The sequence below is a fragment of the Pristis pectinata genome, chromosome 14, assembly GCF_009764475.1.
Source record: "Pristis pectinata isolate sPriPec2 chromosome 14, sPriPec2.1.pri, whole genome shotgun sequence".
NCBI lineage: Eukaryota > Metazoa > Chordata > Chondrichthyes > Rhinopristiformes > Pristidae > Pristis > Pristis pectinata.
Window position 1 is genome coordinate 38243435 of NC_067418.1, and position 20795 is coordinate 38264229.

The 20795-nt window shown below is 42.3% G+C and overlaps 1 protein-coding gene across 4 annotated transcripts in view; it reads right to left on the reverse strand.

Moving 5' to 3' along the window:
* Window positions 1-20795, reverse strand: part of LOC127577840 (oxysterol-binding protein-related protein 5-like) — a 101818-nt gene that overhangs the window by 53093 nt on the left and 27930 nt on the right. Inside the window, exon 1 of one of the 4 annotated variants that reach the window (XM_052029442.1) lies at window positions 6710-6807. The exons of the other annotated variants lie outside the window; for them this stretch is intronic. Coding sequence (XP_051885402.1) covers window positions 6710-6736 — 27 coding nt within the window. The 5' untranslated portion in view covers window positions 6737-6807. Of the gene's footprint in view, window positions 1-6709; window positions 6808-20795 lie in introns of those variants that run through there. 4 annotated transcript variants of the gene reach the window in all.

Below are 20795 nucleotides of genomic sequence, written 5' to 3' on the forward strand. Positions count from 1 at the left end.
TCTTTTCCCTCAACTCCAAATAGACAACTTGCTATGCAAGAGAAATCAAAATAAAACTACAGATGCTGGAATCTGGAGCAACAAATAATCTGCTGGAGGAATGGTGGATACAGATTCCTTCCCCACCCACCCCACAGATGCTGCTCGACCTGCTGTGTTCCTCCAGCAGATTGTTTGTTGCTGCATATGCTGGAAATCTGACATAAAAACAGAAAATGCTGGAAACCCTCAGCAAGTCAGACAACACCTGTGGAAAGTGAAAAAGAGTTACATTTCAGGTCCCAAGAAAATGTGAGAAAACCTGTAAATTTTAAGCTGCAGAAAAGGTGAAGAAGGGATTGATAGGACAATGGGAATCTTTCTGAAAAGGTCAGGGCAAGTTGTCAAGGTGATTCCACTGTTTACAGAGCCATCTAGTCAATAGAAGAATAGGGAGAGAAAGCAAAGGTCACGTAAAAGCTGTTAAAATGTCTGTCAGACTTGTTATTGAGAGTCAAAACTAGGTAAGGAGGCATACTTGAGGTGGGAGGTATTCATGCCAAAGTCAAAAGTACTGGATAAGATTCTGCAGCAATAATAAATATATTACAAGCATGGATTATTTACTTCAAAAGGCTAAAATTTGAATTACTGTTTTTTTCCAATATACCAGAGTGTTACTGAATTTCTCAGTTGGATATAACCTAGCTACCAACTGAGATTTGAAATCTTTCTTCAAAGAGTGTAGAAGAACTCTGGAACCACACTGCCAAATGATGCAGAGATTGCTCAAAAGAAAATTTCAAAACTGTCCAATATACTTAACTAACAAAAAGTCATGGAACAGAAGGATGGAGGCTGTTGATGTACAGTATAGATGGTGTTAATACACAGTCCAATCATGATCCAACTGAGTGGCGAAGCAGGCTCAAGGGATTGAGTGGCCAACTGCTATTTTTATATTTCCTGTTCCTACAGTGTAAACATGCTATTTTGATGATTCAACTACCGAATGTAAATTTCTTTTACAAAGTATAATACAAATGCAATATATAACAAATTTACCAGAAAACTACTTCTGCCCCAAGTTGCGTTTTCCTGGCTTGAGTAAGGAGACAGTACAAGAGAATGCCATACAACCTATCCCACGTACATCACCAAGCTGAATGTTGTCAAAGACCTTTGGTTTTTTACTTACACAGACCATTCAGCCAATTGGCTTCATGTTCGTTCCCATCATTCCCACTCCCCCTCTGTTTCCCTGTAGTGCTGTAACTTGTATTCACGTCAACTCCCCATTTGATCTTTTCCCCCACTTAACAACACTAAGGAATAATTTGCAGAGGCCTAATAACCTACCAGCACAATTTTGGGGTGTGGAAAGCAACTAGAACAACTGTAGAAACCCACAGAATGTGCAAACTCCACCAAGACAGCACCCTAGGGCAAGTTGAAACCTGGGTCCCTGGAACGGAGGCAGCAGTGCTAACTGCTGCACTACCTTGGAGTGAGCTTCTACTGTATTCCACTTCTTATGGGTAATTATCTGCAGGAGATGCATTTACAAAGGTATCACCCTAGGGAAAGAAATACAGAGGCATATCGAACCAACCATCCATTAGGAATTAAAGTTTATCCCCACAGCAATGTTGTCCAATATATTAGCAACTAGCCTCAGGTGGCTAATGTAAAATCCTCGTGGCTAACTGCATTTCTAAATCACAAAGAAAACAAAAATGAGCAAGACATTTATTTAAAAAGTGATTGTAACTCTCACTTTTACATGTACATGGGCACTTCAGTCTTTTTATGTATTGGTTCTTACATTATAAAAGGGAAAAAAAATTGCTTGCATGGTCACAGTTTACATTTTATTTTCTTGTTATTGCTTGATGATAGATGTTTATATATCTATAATGTGTGAATTGGTCAAAGTCATTTTGCACTAAAATTAATGAGCCTAAACTACTGATGGCATAGCAACACTTGTGGCTTAGGCAGCTAATCTGATTGGACAACACTGACACAAAAGGCATTGGTGGTGCCAGGTGGAGTTCACAGGCAAAACTGACCTGGCAGTGCTTTGGGACATGACAGGCAGCAATGCACCATGTCTGTCAATGCACAAGGCTCCCACTCAGGAAGATATCGACTCCACCTGCACGGTTAAGGATGGGAATTCCAAGCTTTTTCCAGGTACTAATCTCCCAGGAAGGATCAGCAGTAGCAATGATTCATGCTCCCAACCCCTTCACAAAATAATGCAATAGAGGTGGGAGTGAGAAGTCGAGAGGGAAGGTGATTGAGGAGGGATTAGGGAAGTAATTCACAAGAACGGATCGAAAGCAGAATTGTGAAACTTTTAAGATTTTCAATTAAGTTTATGAAAAGGTAGGCATCATGGCAAGACCAGCATTTACTGCCCATCCCTTGCTGCCCTTGATCAGGTGAGGGTGAACCACCTTCATGAACCTCTGCCGTTCTTCTGATGAAGAATGCTATGGGCTAGCGGGTTCCAGAAGTTAGACCCTGTGACAATGAAGGATTGGAGACATATTTCCAAGTCAGGATGGTGTACACAGTGCAGGTGAATCTGCAAATTAGTTTGTGCCCATGTACCTTAAGTACAGAACTGCCTGGCCTGCTAAGTTCCTCCAGCAGTTTGTTTTTGCTCCAGATTACAGCATCTGCAGTACCTGAAGTTCTTGTTGGTAGAGATCACAAATTTGTGATGTGCAGTTGGAAAGCCTAGGCAAGAAACTACTGTTCGTCTTGTATACAGGATATCCCTGCAGTCAGAATGCCTGACTCATGAACACCCCCTATATATGAACGAGCTCCCATAATATTATTAAATTCAAAAGTTTGACGTACATACATGTGTTTGTTCCCATGAATGGCAGAACTAGTTTCTTCTCTCTCTCTCAACTCTCAGTGATTATTCTTTGTTATCAGTCTCATGTGCTTTTGATGCCACTCATCATAATACTGCGGAGGTATGGTTACCATATCGAGTGATTTTTGTGTATTTTCTGACATGGACAAAATCGACTTCTGGACACCTGTAAAAACAGAACCTGTTTGTTTACCACATGGCAGCCACAGTACATCAGTGGCAGAGAAATGAATGTTCTGTTTTAGGAAGATGGATGAACTGTCAATCAAACCAGCTACCATCAAACCACAATGCTGTTGAGCTTCGAGTGTTGTTGGAGCTGCTATCATCCAGGCAAGTGGAGGCAATTCCATCATTCTGCTGACTTGCGCCTTGTGAAAGTGGAGAGGATTTGAGATGTCAAGTGGCGAGTCATTTATTGCAGGATTCCCAGTTTCTGGCCTGCTCCAGTAGTCACAGTATTTATGTGGCTGGTCCAGTTAAATTTCTACTCACTGGTGATTATTAGCACATTGATTTTGGAGGGCTCAATGATGATAGGCCAGTGAATTTAAAAGTCATTAGCCACTCCCTCTGTGGAGATGGCAGTTATGTGGCATGAACGCTATTGGCTGCATCAATTCCATGCCTGAAAGTTATCCAGGTCTTGATGCATGCAATGATGGGCTGCGTCATTTTGTGAGTAGTTACAAATGGAATTGAGCATTATGCAATCATCAGCAATCATCCCCACACCCGATATTATGACACAAGGATCATCACCGATGTGGCAGCTGAAGATGCTTGGGCCTCGGATTCTGCCCAGTGAATCTCCAACAGTAATGCCGTGCAATGGGAATGACTGACCTCCAAAAACCACAGTATGACTCCAGCCTAGGGAATGCTTTTCCCTCAAGAGTCTTCAGTTTTACCAGGGCTCCTTGGGGCCACACTCAGGCATACTAGATGGTAGAAAAGGTACAAGGGGTGAGGTTTTAAGAGAATTCTGGAATATGCAGCTGAGATAGCTAAAAGAGCATAGACCAAACTCAAGTTGATCTAATGCAGGTCTCAGCTGCAGTTTGCAGAGTTGCCTAGAGCTTCTCCATTTCCTTGGCTCTGCAGCTGCACGTTGTGGGAGAATATAATGGGAGAATTTGAGAAATTACACACTCAATGTATACAAGTTAAATGACGCAGGTCACATCACCCAGAAGTTTTAAACAAAGTATTGATCGTGATCCCAAGGAACTGCATTAATTCCCTCTCAGGTGCTACTGAGTTGCACCATTTTTCCTTTCAAGTCAGACGATGATCGAATCTTCACATATCTGCTTTTCCCACCTGATTAGCAAGGTGAGTTATAAAGCACTTCAAAAACCAGCTGCATGTAGCAATGCCACATTCTATATTTGAAGGGATGTTAAAATCCTAACTATGGGAACTTATTAAGAGAAAATGTAGCATGGAGATGTCCAGGTTGCACCTGACTTAATAAACAAAACCATTACTCAATCCAGAGCAGGATGGGTACTGTCCAAGGGTATAAATAGACTAGCTTCATTGTTTTGCTAGGCACTGTGTGTGACAGCAGCTCGAGTCGTGTTTTCTCTCAGATTCTGCGGATACTCCACTGCAGCTTTTCCAGTGAACCACAGTGATAATACTTCAGTCAACCCAGACCGGCCCACTCTCAGCACCTCGCCCAGCTGTTTTCAGGCACAGCGATTGCTCATTTTATCAAGCAACTGTCCATCTTGTATCACACCCAATGCCTGCAAGAGCTTTGGCAGGCTTCTAGATGAGTTAGCACATTGTGGTTAAACAAATACTGAGGCCCTGTTCCTCTACGAACTGGCTGTCTCTCACTAACCTCCCTGCGATACTTGGACATGCTGACCATTGAGGAACTTACAAAAGCTTCAACCTGCTGTAGACGGGATAGAAAACATCCTTTGAGGGTTAGGAAGAGATGCTCCCTTTCAGTTTCTTGCTGTGTCCCTTCAATAGGAACAGAGACATTGCAGATAAGGCCTGTGTTTATTGCCAATCTCGAATGTGACTAACCGCCTTAAACCACTGCAATCCTGATGGAGAAGGTACGCCCGCAATGCTGCTGGGTAGGATTTTGGCCCAATGACAATAAAAGAACAGCAATGGATTTCAAAGTCAGAGTAATCTGCAACTTCCAGGAGACCTTGTAAGTGATAGTGTTGCTCTATTGCAGTTTAAAAAAAAATTACCAAAAATAACACCCATTTAACAGCATAAAATATATACTGCTGTACATTTGTATGTCACAGCACAAGTAAATCTTGTAAATAAATGAAATAACATCAGCATGACATTAATTCCTCCCACCACATACTGAAGGGTTTTACATGGGTTTCAGCCCCTCAATATGCAATGGTGGGAGGCCCCTTAATTGTGGCCTTTATGGTACGAGCACCAAGTTTCAGTGTGTCCCTCAGCACATAGTCATGGACCTTGAAATGTGCTGGTCCACCACATTTGGTTGTGGATAGCTACTTGCACTGGCAGTTTTAGTTTTAGGCAGACCAAAGTGCATCTTTCACCAAGTCGATATTCTTCCTGTGATAGTCAATGTTTGTCCCAGAATGCAATCCTGGGAACAGCCCCTAGAGCACAGAGTCCCGTGTTATGCAGTTGTACAAGTGAACCTCTACAAAGACAGCTGCATCTTTTTCCAGAACTTCTTGGCAAATGCACATTTCAGAAGATGGATGGCGGTTTCATCTTGACTGCAGCCATCTTGAGAGCAGTATAAGGCGGTACTGAGACTCCAGCTGAATATGAAGGACCCTTCTCACCACATTTAAGAAAGGTCTTCATGCTTGTTTGAAATTCCTGGTGATGCAGCATGCAACCAAATTCGACATCCTTCTCAGGGAACCATACCACAGAATCCACCATCTCTTTTCCCACAGGGCGTCGAGGTGTCATTCTGTACAGATTTTTCTTTGAGGAACAGGTGGTAGTGTGGTTCAACTGAAAGGTCATTCCCTTCTTTTGCAATATACGATGGGCACTCAGCATGTACCCAAGGTCGAAACATAACTTGATGCAGATGTGGGTATGCTGGAACAGAATTGTGATGGGACTTTGGACCTTATATTTACAATAGTAGGTTGCTATACTGTGCTTGTCCATCTAAACGGCATAGGCTATGGGTCTGGGGGATGCTACAGGTGGTGGCAAATTGTTAGGTGCATCATGTTGATGATACACATTACAACCGGTGACTGTGTGGTGGAGGAAGTAAACCTTGGCACTGGTTGAGTTGCTGATAAAGCCATCTTGGATGGAACTGCCTTCACCTGGACAAGTGGAATGAATTCCATCACACTCCCACCTTGTGGCTTGTGTGTGATGGAAAGGCTTTGAAAAGTGAGGGGTAAGTCATTCCCACAGCAGACCCAGTCTCTAAGCTGCTCTTTTAGCCACAGTATTTGTGTATGCAGACAAGTCTTGGTTTGAGGGTGACGATAGTGCATTCAATGATGGTAAAACCATGGAATGCCATTGGGATATTAGATGCCCTCGTGTTGGTGATGATTAATCTCCAGTACTTGTGTGGCATGTATGTTATTCATTGTTCATCAGCCCACGCTTGAATATTGTCTGGATCTCGTTGCATGCAGGGATGGACTGTTTCATTACAGAAGAGATTGAATATGGAATAGGACACGAATAAATCATCAACAAACATTTCCACTTCCAACCGGGGCAGCGATGAATGACCTCCAGCAACCAAGACCAGATGTTAGGAATGATTCAAGGCAACAGAGATTTCCCAACAATTCCCAATAACCTCAAATTCATACAATCACTTACATTATCCGGCTTCAATTGTTTTAACATGTGTCTAGTCCAATGTTTCAGCTTAACTGGGCTGGCATTTTATTCTCCTCTCCTCATTGAACCAGGATTGATCTGTCTTGAAGATAGTGAAAAGGGAGGACTATGTCAAATATCAAGTTACAGATTTTGCTGCAATACAGTTTCGCTGTTGCCAGTGGCCCAGAGTTATGTGAACACCCAGTTTTAAGCTGCTCTATCAATTGTGAATCATTACCGTATTTAACGTAACAGTGCTTTACAGCACAATGGGGTGTTCCTGAATATGAAGATGGCAGTTTCCCTCCACAGTGGTCCTTCCTACAAATAACATCACGGAAGACATATGCAATGGGCGTACATGGATGATATTGATAGGCTTTCTTATTGTGTTGGCTCTTTCATCATTTGTGGCAAGGCCTGCCTGGCAGCTTTGACCTTCAGAGCTCAGACAGGATTGCAGATACCAAGCAACTCCTGGTGATGGACACTGAAGTCCTCCATCCAGTTTACATTCTGTGCCTTTCTAACGTTAATGCATTTTCCAAGTGGTGTTCAACATGGAGGAATACTGATTCAGCAGGTGAAAGAGGGCAGTGGATAGTAACCGGCAGCATATCCATTCCTAACCCCATGCCTGGAGACTTCATGGGATTAGGAATAAATAGTGAGGAGTCCCAGACTGTTACCAGTCTGTAGCCATCTCTGGTGGATCTGCCCCATTGGTGCAACATGACATTCCAGTGATGGTAATGTTGGAGTCTGTGACACTGGCTGAAACATAGGACTCCGAGTATTACTACATCAGCCTGTGGTATGAATCTCGGGTACAACTTTGAAGTTGAACAGGCTGGATATGCCTTTGTTGTTTCTATATCTAATACTTAGATAAATAGATATTCCAAGAAGTTTTATAAATTTTAGGTTTTTGTTTTTAAGGTGTTTGATCCAAATGATCGTACCAGCTGAGTGGCTTGCTTGTCTACTTCAGGGGACAGTGCAACATGCAGTACATTCTCATCACCTCGGGCAAGCTACAGAAGCCGCAATCTGCTCTCTTCAGGCTGTTTATCCTGTAGGAGGGTTGGAAATGCAGCAACAACTGAAAAGCTCTTGCATGTTCAAAAATGTTACGTAGGCTCAATAACAGCTTTGTTTCCATTCACGGCTCTTCTGTGTGTTGAGGGAATGGGTGATCAGTGACACTCACATGACTGACTCCTCACTAAGAGCAAGCTCAGATCACCTATGGTCAGAACAGAATGGGTGAGTTGGTGGCATTTTGGATCCAGACACAGAATGAAATGATTTGGTATGTGCTAGAGGCATGTTCATTACATCCAACTGGAACCTCTGGTGGCAGTGGTTGGGGGTGAAGGTGGTGGTATGAACTGGGTAATCAGCAGTTGGGGAGTAGACCTGAAAAGGAAAAACATCAGGGGTCAAGGAGAAGCTTCACCCTTGGAGAGAGTGAGTGGCCAACAGCTGGGGTGGGAGAAGTAGGAAAAGAGTGGGGTCATGGAGAGTGAAAGGATGAGAGTAGAGTCAGTAAGGGGAAGGAGGACGGAGCAGATTGAGAATGAATGTGGGAGAGGGACCAAGGGACCTTTCTCTACAGACAGTTCAACTATTGAATACAGTGGAAAATGACCAACCTTGGTACTGTTACATCTGGTTTTATCTGCCACTTATCTATCTTCCAAGTGATCTGCCAATCAGTGGCAAACCAGTGGTAATTATGCATGGTGGAATACCCAGTGCCACAGTGGGTCGGCGAGTGGTGCAGTGAACAGAGCCGCTGCCTCTCAGTGTCAGAGACCAGGGTTCAATCCTAACCTTGAGTGGTCTGTGTGGAGTTTGAACGTTCTCCCTCTGACTGCATGGTTTTCCTCCGAGTGTTCTGGTTTCCTCCCACATCCCAAAGATGTGGAAGTTGACAGGTTAATTGGCCCCTGTAAATCGCCCCTAATGAGTAGGTGAATGGCAGAATCTCGGGGAGAGTTTATGAGAATGTTGGGAGGATAAAACTGAGATTAATGTGGGATTAGTGTAAACAAGTGGTTGATGGTCAGAGTGGACTCGTTGGGCTGAAGTGTTTGTTTCTGTGCTGCATTATTCTGCAACTCCAGTGTTGTTGTACATGACAAAGGTGTTTCTGTTCTTCCTTTAAGGGTATCCAAGACAGCTTTACACTCACGTTCAAAGTGCAGGCTTCACACAGAGCCTCTGGATGCAGGGATATACATGGTCAGGCCTCACTTATATAACCATCTCCTTCATTGCCCTAGTTATGCTGTGGGGAAGATCCCATGGCAACAGAAATGCAATAGAACCCATGCAAGAGTTGCAGATGTGCAGTTCCTATCAATATCCTGAAAGCCAGTCTGGGCACATTCAGAAGTCAGCCCTCCTTGAACTAGAAATGAAAACAATGGCCCAGATTACATAGGGACTGTGATCATTGTTCATCATTGGCATCCTGTGGTTGGATAGACTGTAGACAACCTTTTTTCACTGAGGGAGTCAGGTGTCTCTGCCAGCAGTAGAGCAGGTCCTGTGCAGAGTTGGTTGTAATAGCAGTTCTCATGTCAGCAGGTCAGATAATTTAGGCAGGTGCCAACAGTTCTCTGATGGAGTGCATGGACTTCGATTGGAAACACAATAGTTAAACCTGAAGCTACATGGATTAAACAAGCAAAAGGCCCTATTGTGAAAGGCAAAGCTCCACAAGGCTTTTTTTTAAAATGACATTTCCCACTGTGACATTCAGAGATCAAAAGTGGTGTATTTTCATCCGCACAGCAGGTATCTATTCCCTAGTCTATGACTAACACCATCAGAACAAGCAAAGCGCGGTTTTAAAATTTCTTCATTGCTGCTCAATGACAGTAATGCTTCAGTCAACGGTCTACTTGGTTTAGGTACTTACTGTTGCTATTTTATTATGAATTTCTTTTTAATTACATAGAGAAAACTAAAAATATCTTCAAGTGGGAAGTCAAGCAATCACTGGAGATGAACTTCATTGGAGCGTCCACTGCCATACCATACTGAATCATGTTCTCTCCTGATCAGTTATCCTCGGATGAAAACAAAATTCAGCTAGTCAGAACCCATGAGATTTTGTGCTTTCAGCTTTTATGGGGCTCTGCAGTAAAGATAAGGGGGTCAATTTTACCAATATAAACACAGGAAGTTGACATGGTGATGCGTCTTTCCTGCAACCTAACCTTAAAAAAGAAATGCCAAACATAAAGCCTCTTTGCAAGTTCACACACACGTATAATTCCTGAACATGTCGAGACCTTAAGGAACATATTAAGAATGAGTTTGAGTTTGCTTCCAACATGAATATAGTTGACATAATTAGATCAGTGGCATCTGACAGAGCCCTCAGTACCTCAAAATGGCTAGTTTGTGTGTCAACCTAAGTATTGGATGTCAACTGTAGTTGTCATCACAATGACATTGTCACTGGTTGCTCTGGGGTCCAGTCACAGGCTTAGGGGTCAATCATTTAGGACTGCAAGGAGGAGGATTTCTTCACTCAGAGTTTTAAAATTCTTTGAAATTCATAATTCCAGAGGTCTGCCAATGCTCATTCATGAGCATGTTCAAGGAAGAGACTGTCAGATTTATGGAATGTAAGTGAAAGTATATGGGGATTGATCAAGAAAGGTGGTTGAGATACAAGATCAGCCACAATACTGATAGACAGAGCAGGCTCGAGGGTATGACCGACTGCTATTATTTCATATGTTTTTATTACACAAAAAATTGAGTAACTGTACCAATCACATATTCTTTCACTTCTTTAGCACATTGGATGAGAGAAGAATTGATAGCCCCTCGCTGACATGACATCATTCATTGCACAACTTGGAACTGAAGTAAAGCAGACCTCCAGCCTGCATGGCTTGGTACCACACACTCACTCACACAGAGCCATGGATTTGGGGAGGAAGTTGCAGTCTAAATTTTAAAGATATTAAGAAAAAAGAAATCCAAGTGCATTATTACTCCAGTCCCATTTTGCCTTCCTTGTATCCTCAAGATGGCCACATCCTATAGCCAACCCCTTAAGTTGTCCGTTTTTTGGCCTGCGCTGGACCTGGATAAGTCAGGCCAGGTGATGTCTCTCTTTCAACTTTGGCCACATCTCACAAATAAAACAGATTAAGAGTATGGCACTGTTGAATATTTCAAACCCAAATGCTTTTGCATTTTGGTTCTTGGTGCATGAGGTGTCAGAGCAGCAGGAACAGTGCAGTAGTGGCATAGTTTACCACCAGCCCAGCTTCTGTGCAAAGTTCCTTTCACAGTGCCAAAATAATTTTTACTTATTTAGAGTAATTATTGTAGAAACAGAACTCTAAACAATATTAGACCTTAAAGGAACTCTATAACCCAGATGTCACCTCACATGGTGTAATACATCTACAGGTAAAGGTACTTGATATCAGGATCTCAGCCTGAAACATCAACTGTCCATTTCCTTCCCTTAGATGTTGACTGACCCCAAACTCCTCCAGAGCTCTTCATGTTGTTCCAGATTTTCCAGCGGCTGCAGTCTCTTGTGTCTTCATGTCAAAGTGGTACTGTATTTGATATCTACACCTGGTGATCATATCCACACAAGTCATCCCCTGAGAAAGGGCATTTCAAACAAAATACAATTACTTTTCTCTCTCGAGGGGGCGGGGAGTGGGATAGCTTGCTGGTAATTCCTCAGTTTTCAGTTCAAATTGCTTGCCCTCAGATAACGGAGTGATGCACACATGCATGCAGCAAGATCTGGACAATATTCCACCTTGAACTGATAAGTGGCCAGTATCATTCATGCCACACCAATGCCAGACAATGATCATCTTCCCTCGACATTAAGCAGCATTATCAACCCCAAACCTGCAAGCATCAACACAAAACTGAAGTCACGCTAACATTGTGGCGACAAGAGGTCATTCTGCTGCAAAGGATTCACCTCCTGACTCACTAAATCTACCCCACTATCTGTAAGACTAGCAACGAGTATGATGGAGTATACTTGCTTGGACAACTCTAGTCCATCAATACAACTCAATAACTCCCACAATAAAGCAACCTGCTTGATCGGCACTCCATTCACTACCTTAATATGCACTGCCTACACCACCCATGCTCCGTGATTGCAACATGTTCCATTGATGTAATACTCTGCAGCAACTAGCCAAACCTTTTTCAACAACACTCAAACCCACAACCCTACACTGCCCAAGAAGCCAGGGCAAACAGTGGATCAGAAGACCAATGTGTACAAGTTGCTCTTCAAATCACAAGCTGTTACTTCCCCTTCAGTGCTGACAGGCCAAAATCCTGGAACTCTGGCAGATGACAAATCTTTGTAACTGCAATCATGGGTTACTGAGCTCATCCTGATGGACATTGAAATCCGGTACATTTTATGCTCCTGCTCTGCTCACTGATTTTCTGAAGTGTTGTTCAAATGGAGGAGTACTAATTCCTCAGCTGAGGGAGGACAAGAGATGCAGGAAGTTTCATGGAAATACACAGACAGTCAGACAGCACAGAAACTGACCTTTCAGCCCACAGACTCCATCGGCCATTAAGCTCCTATTTACACCACTTTTTATTCTCCCTACATTTCCCTCAACTTGCCCAAGATTCTACCACTCACCTACACGCTAGGGGCAACTTACAGTGGCTACTTAACTATTCAACCTGCACTTCTTTAGGATGTAGAAGGAAAATCAGACCACCCATAAGGAAACCCACACATTCTCAGGGAGAACCTCAAGATTTACACAGCAGGATTGAAGCTGGGTTGCTGGAGCTGAGAGGCAGCATTTCCACCAGCTGTGCCACCCTGCTTTGTCATTAGTCCAGGATGCTGGATTACTTGCCCATCAACAAAGCCACTATGTTATTGTTCCCTTCTGCTCAACAGTGCCAGGAGAGACTATGTCCTCAGGCATAAATGATGACAAGCTTGAGTTTTCAGAGCGTACATTGCAGTAAATCCAGTTTGTTAGTTTATGTTAAATTCAACTTGATAAAGTTCCTATGAAGTACCTTAGGGCATTTTACTACTTTACAGTTGCTGTGTTATACAAGTGCAATTTATTTTAGTAAAGGGATGGCAGAGTGTGCAGCTCAGAGAGCTGCTGACTCACACTGTAAGTGACCAAGGATGAATCCTGACCTCTGGTGCTGTGTGGAGCTTGCACATTCTCCCTCCGGTGCTCCGGTTTCCACCCACATCCCTCATACATGTGGTTCAGAAGCTTAATTGGTCACTGTAACTTGCCCCTTGTGTGCAGGTGAATGTTAGAATCTGGGGGCAGCTGATGGGAATGTGGGGAGAATAGGTTACAGATGAAATTAGTGGGAGAATGGCATTGCTCTGTGAGCTGGCATAGCCTGGATAGGCTAAATGCCCTCCTTTTATGCCATATTGAAACATGGAGTATGAAGTGCGCAGCAGTAAATGAGTTCAACTGGTCCATTATTAAGCCATTATTTCAGATGCTCTAATAAAACTGTTACTGAGGCATTCCTCTCCAGCTCCTCCATACTAGTTAAATACCTTCAATGTGTCTGAAATCAGCAGAGTTTTTAAAATGGTAAGTGGAGATGATTAACTAATTACAGTAGTGGTACTTCAATAAGGTGCAAAAGGATCAGTGAATCACCCAGAATAGATGGCATGCTTAATATAATCAGTACTTTTTTTAACCAAGTTCCAGGGAGACGGAGTGGGCCTCCATAAGCGAGGGCTCTATCAAACTGAAGCCTGGATCTGGAGCGTGCTGGATTCCACCTGAAGGAAGTCAGCTAGACAGTGTAGGCTGGGAAGCTACCTTATGCGTTTAGGAGGTGACAACCAAGTCCCATCCTCCAAATACAAGCTGCTTCCTGAAGGGGTGCTGGATATTAAACAGGAACAGATCAATTATTCATCACATTGTCCAGGGCCAAAAGGCACGTGCAGCACTTCACATGACACCCAACTGTCATTGTCCAATTCAGTGGGAAAAATACACACTCCAAAATGAATAGATATCTATGGACTCAGCCATTATTCTATCATTTTCTTTCATCCGTGTGCAGCAGCTATGTTAGAGTCGAATAGGTAGGTTGTGATTTGTTGCGTTATTCCGAGGTCTTAATGCAGGGCCAGAAGACAGTCAAGACTTCCAAAGAAAATCCTGGGGGACCATTTTCATCTCCACCACCTACCACCAAACTAGTGGAGCAAATCATTCACTCAGTGAGGAAAATAGTGGCAAATTGAAATCAGATGGTTTCCAAACCTACTGCCTGATTTCCAAAACCACAAACACAACAGTTCCACATTTTTCCCTCAGCACCACCAATTCCTTTTCCCTTTGCAGTTCCTCAAGTCTCTCCTCCAATCACAAAGGGATGTTTCATTACATTGAGTTTACATTAACCATTTGCTTCTGCCTTCAAAACTGGCACAGATATAGTTTTCCCAAAAAAAAAGTTAGAAGGATTAATTCTCTCAATTCTGTTTGCTCTTTGATTCTTCACATAATGTGCATTCATTTTCATTCAATGAAACACAGTCCAATCACGACCTACCACCACCACCCCCCCACCCCCACCCCCCCGCCTTCATGCCCACACCTGCTGCTTCTCTCATCTCCACGGTCTTTAGATTAGCCCAAGCTCACTCTCTGTGGGACAAGATTGCATGGAACAGAGATATCAAAAGAACCAGGGGAAGCTGCAGCCACACTAAAATCACAGTCCAAATGGGGACATCTCCACAGCATCACTGGCAGATTAAAGACAATAGAACTTTGAGATTGTAAGGCTAAATGCCTACTTTCTTTTCTTTATTAATTTCATTTAACCCCAGCACAACTCACAGACTTAACCAAGCTAGCAAAACTAGAAACTGTCTTGAAATCTCGTGGGTCTCTACAATATCTGGAGGCCTGCAATGTTTGGTGATACAAATCTCAATGGTCTTTGGTCAGAAATGGTTAACTGGAACTTAAAAACTCAGAGGCAGATGTTGAATGGAATGGGAAGGGCAGACATTTTGTTTCTGGATTTTTAACAGTGATTAGGTAAGACTCTGTTTTCTCAAGTGGATTTAAAGGATGCCATGGCACAATTTCCAATGAGAGCAGGCAAGTTCTCCAGGTGCCCTGGCCAATACTTATCCTTCAATCCACGCCTATAACCAGATTAACTGGTCATTATTACGTGGTTATTCTTGTAACCTTGTGTACAAATTGGTTGCATTTCCTATATTCTAATAATTACACCATTACCTATATTTTTTTAAAAAATGGCTTAGGACACTGTGACGTTGTAAAAGATGTTATATGAATGCAAATATATATTTTATATGTACAAAACAGAAAAAAAAGCCTTAGTAACTAGGAGTTATAAAATCAACTGAAAGACTGCTGAAGTTGGCACTCCTGCCAACCTCAGCCTTAAGATTGTTCTTTCAATTATCTGTATGAAATAAGAGATTTATCAATACATTACCCTTTGCTTCTGCTTCCCTACAAGTCTATTGCACATTACAGAAGGTGAGGCTTCCATTTTCTGATTCACCTGCAACGGGTGCACAGGAGAGTATAAAATTTGGAACAATTCAGAAAGGGCCTAAACATTCCGAAAGGACTGATTAAATTAGTTTGAGACCAATCGTCATGTTATCTTGAAACTTTGAAAAACCTGGGCAAAACCTATGTTCTGTATTAGTGCTGTATGTATGCTTTTGCTGTGGTTATTTCTGGATAAAGGAAGGATATGCCAGAATCATACGCAGCTGTCCTCTGCGTGGATGTTAAGGATACAGGTCCAAATCTTGGGAGGTGAAGACTTAGGGGATGTAATGAGCAAGTTACTACATGTTTGTAACAAGTCACATAAATGCAAATAAATTGTCTTCTTTGAGCACAGGTGCACCACCTGATGCAGCAACATACACTTAAGTAACACCTTCAACATAAAAAGGGCACTTTACAAATGCATAATTAGACCTCAAGGAACACTGAATCAAGAAATAAGTGTGAATAAAAGCTTGATTTTAAGTATAATATTAATGGAGAATATGACACACAGATATAGAGCTAGATCTCAATACCAGAGGATTAACGTAGCTGCCAATGATGGAAGGGTTCATGCAGACCAGAGTCAGGGGATTGGAGAGTTCAGGGGGAGATAAGAAATCATGAAACTGGGACATGGTGAGGCCTTACTAAGATTTAAGCACAAGACTGTGAATTTTAAAATTGGAGGCTTCACAGTTCTGTCAGGAAGCTCAGGGTTGGCAAGAAAGCATGGATTGAATAGGGCAGGATAAATTCAGCAGATTATTCAATGAGCTGAAGTTTACAGAACAGGGGGCAAAAGGAGAGGCAGGAAATAGTTGCGTTTGGAGGTGACACTGACATGAATGAGGCTTTTAGCACTCTGCCTAACAAAGGTAATGTTATGGCACTAAAAGGAGTGGAGTTTTGGAGAGTGTCCAAATCAAATAGAGAGAAAACAAAAATCACTGTGTTAACAGCATACATTTACTTATGTCAGTAGAATGATACCCAGGACTTAATACATAATAAGTCTGTATTCAATTCACTCCTCTAATAACCCACTCTGTCTGTAGAACAATTCCTAAGATACAAAAATTAGAAAGTTCTTGGTTTCTTTCTTGCCTGTATTTAATGCTCAGTCAGGCCACTGGTGACTTCAGTTTCCCACTGGAAAATGCCTGCATGTAGATTCCAAGTCAGAAAAACAATTGGCTCCACTGGGTTGTTGAGAGGTGGAATTCACACAAAGAAAATATCCACTGTGGTGCAGTGTTACAATACAGAACATTTGTATGTTGACTATCAACAAGTTACAAACAAATCAGATATGATTCGGCAACAAAATTAACATGCTTCCTTTGGTTTGGCTGAAGAGTTAACAATAAATTTCCTTCCAAACTATATTCTAATATACTTCCCATCCTGTGGAAGATACTAGGCAAGGCTGGTTATCGAATGGGACTGCAGGATGCACATTGCTAAAAGTGAAAGGTGCACTGTAGACAGAGTCCAGGAAGATTCCTTAAGTGCATTTTCAACCTAAACATTGAGTTATATGTTATGCACCTAGAGGTTTACTTGAATGGTTGGTTGGCCTTTTAAAAATGTTCAAAGGTTTGAACTGGTGCGGTGCCATTACGTCCACTTATTTCCTCCCAGACACGAGTTTCTGTGCAGATAAATGGAAAAAAATATGGCAATAGAGTAATAAAACGTTGTGCAATTGTGACGTGTTTCTTGCTGAGCGTGTGTCACCATTCTAGCTTGTGGTTAAGATCTGACAGGACACAATGTCACTGAGCAAACAGCTTCCTTAGGACAAACCAAACAAACTGTGATCAGAACTCACATGGGCCTACACACAGATGCATTCGCTCACAAAGGCACACATACACACTCACAGAATATCTGTGACATTCCTGTCAATCAAAGGAAAACTGGCGCATAAGCAGCTCTGGGAAGAGACAACTTCATATCAACACGAAAACCAACTCCTTTGGCTTACATCTGGAAAATGGTTAAAAGGTGAAAGTGTGTTCAAGGTTTAATGGACAAAATATTTTAAATATGGAGGCTTCTTAGGTCTACCCCTTATTGAAACCCATTGAAATTAAAACCGGATGTAGCCTGATCCCGCTGTTTATTAGTGGTTAAAATATTGTACAAAGAAACCAACTGTGACCTATACTGCAGTTTCTTAGAGAGATACTGAGACATGATGTCAAAAGTGCTGATAAACAAAACTGAAATTTAAATTCTGTCCTTTAATCTGAATACAGAGTGTGATCTCTCTCATTATTAAGATAACACGTGAAGATGTGTCAAGATCTCTGATTCAATGGAGGTAATGCTCAATGGAGCAAATGACTTGCAATCCGTTGGATTCTTAAGGTAGGTAACCTGCTTAAAGATGGAAATAGTGCAAAAAATACTTACCACAATGCTGAACAGGCCAAGATGGATACAGACCAAAGATAAAATATACTATTTTATCTCATTGGTCACAAGAGAATTGAACTATATCATAAAGCTCTCAGATAAGACCCTGGAGAAGGCACCGCATGCATTATGGGCAGACTGCAACTTACCTGGAAAGGAAATAATCAAATCAGTAGCAGTTCTTCACTCCAACTTGGAGCAGGGAGTATCCTTTCAATACTTTCTCTTAACAAAGCTAAGATTGTTAGCAGATAACATGAATTTGGCAGATTTGAAAGACTTGCTCAGAGATCTGGTTATTTGTGGAATCTGGGACCCTAGTCATAAAGTCAGAGTTATACAGCAGAGAAACAGGCCTTTGGCCCAACTTGTCCATGCTGACCAAGATGTCTACCCAAGCTTGCTTGTGTTTGGCCCATATTGTTCTAAAGCTTTCCTATCCATATACCTGTCCAAATGCCCTTTAAGCATTGTAATTGTACCCACCTTAACCATTTCCTCTGGCAACTTGTTCCATTTACTCAGTACCCTCCATGTGAAAAACTTGCCCCTCAGCTCCCCTTTAAATCTTTCCCCTTCAACCTACGTCTTCTAGTTTTAGACCCTCCTAGCATGGGAAAAAAAGACTGTGCCCATTCACCTTACCTATGCCCCTGATTATTTTATATACCTCTGCAAGGTCACCCCTCAGCCTCCTATAGTCCAGGGAAAAAAGCCCTAACCTGTCCAGTCTGTTCCAAAGCTCAAGCTCTCCAGTCCCAGTAACATCCTTATTATTCTTTTCTGTACACTTCCCAGCTTAATGACATCCTTCCTAGAGCATGGCATCCAAAACTGCACACAATACTCCAAGTGTGGCCTCACCAATGTCTTGTACAGCTGTAATATGATGTCCCAACTCTTGTGCTCAAAGTCCTGACTGATGAAGGCAAGCATGCCAAACGCTTTCTTCATTACCCTGTCTATCTGTGTCACCACTTTCAATTTGAAGGCAGAGCTACCAAGTGAGACAATTAACTCTAGAAAAGAGTATACAGGTATGCAAAGCTATATAAAACTAGGCCAGAAATATTGGATGGCCAACAAATTCAAGACAAAAGGCAGATTAGGGAAGTGCAGCTGAGGTGGCATTGAAAACATTGTGGATGGCAGCACGAGTGGCTGAAAAATAAATGTCCTTGGTATAGGGAAAAGTACATACTATGGATTGGAAGAATCATTTTACAAACAGTGCATTATGATGAGAACATCAAAAGATGAGCTGAGCCATGCACAGACAAACACAAGGTCAGATCCAGAGTACCAGATAAATATAGTATAACCAGTGTCAATCAAGGTCAGTTCTGTGGAACACCCACTGGATGTATCTACTCTAAGATGTCACTGGAAAAGTAGTTAATAGCAGTATAAAGGTGCAATATATAATGACCTCCCAAAGAAAGGCATTAATCTTAAGGCTGCATAGTTAAAACCACAAGTCATGTGCTCACGATATACAAGACTGCACCAAAGCCTGTTGGGAGACACTCCGAGTTAGTAAACCCAAAGACTCAAGAGAATTATGCTGTGGAATTCATCACATTAGACCAGAAGGATGTCACACAATACTTGAAAGCAGTTACAGCCCAGCAGACGGGACCAATAAAGGTACACCAGAGCTGATCACAAAAGATTATTTCAACAGGAGCAATCACTTCAGATGAGCAAGTCACAGATGCGCATACAGATTGTTTTTACCAAATAGAGAATCTGGAAGGCAAATATCATCTAGTTCCAGGTGAAGGAGACATATCCCAATGGCTCTCATGGAGAAATTTAAAAGCGGAGTTGGAAAGACCGACAAGGCAAAGACTGTACCCCAGGTAGCAACACTTACCCCCTTTGTATTCTGTGTGGTGTTGAGAAATCAAATGACAGGCTAAGATATGGTCTAGACCAAGAAATCTTAATATGATTTTGAAGAGGGGCTAATACCCTGTGAAGATGACAGATGAAGTTTTACCGGACCTGCACAGAGCAAAACTCTTCAGCATGCTGGTTGAGGAGAGTTCATATTAACTTGTTTCGACACACCATTTGATAAATACCATCAGAGAAGAATGCCATTTGGAATCAACACTGCATCAGAGGAATATCAACAAAGACCAGTGCTGGATGTGCATGTCTCAGATGGGTAAGGACACAAGCAGGTCTTTGGAGAATGGGAAGCAGTGGATAAAGCACGATTAAACAACAAGCAGAAAGTGAGCAGATGCGGGGAGAGGCAACTGAAGCTGAATGAGCAAAAGCTGAAGCTCAAAATAATCACCAGAGCCAGCAAAAGACAAGAGTAAAGGGAGATTCAAAGCCTGACAGATGCTGAAGGAATATAATGCTTTTGGAGCTTCGTCAACTACCTTGGCAAGCTTCTGCCCATCTGGAGATACAGGTGAGCCATTCGGACAACAACCAAGGATATGGAATGGTGTTGGCTAGGTGTTTATGAGGAAAAGGTAAAAAGAATTAAGGAGAAAGTAACACAGTTATGCTTTGCTGATAAAGAAAGTGCAGCAGACATCTCTGAAAAGGGCTTTGGAGCAATGGTCTTGCAGAAGTGTTAGTTCATAGCATTGACAAGCAGAACACCAATGGATATGGAGAAGCTTTCTGAGCCAAGTGACAAGGATCACAACTACTCAATACATGTACGCATGTAGTTATCATGACCCATTTAAGATAATTGCTGCTTAAGCCCCACCAAAGAAGACCAATCAAACTACAGAGAATGATTGCAGACATACGGTCGAAAGATTCAGTACGGACTGGGCGAAGACATTCATGGGGCTGACACACTCAGCCAAGCCAATCTTCAGGATAAAACAAATACACACCAATTACAGTACACTGAACTACCCCACCCCAAACCACTGCAACACAGCTGCTCTTCCCACATCACTTTAAGCCCACTTTCCTCCTCTCTCCCCTGTAGATGCAGCGATTCCCCATTTCCACAATGCACTTTCTTCTTCCCTTCCCGGAAACTCCATCTCCCTCAGCACTTTAATTCAGACACTCTCTCCCCTTGA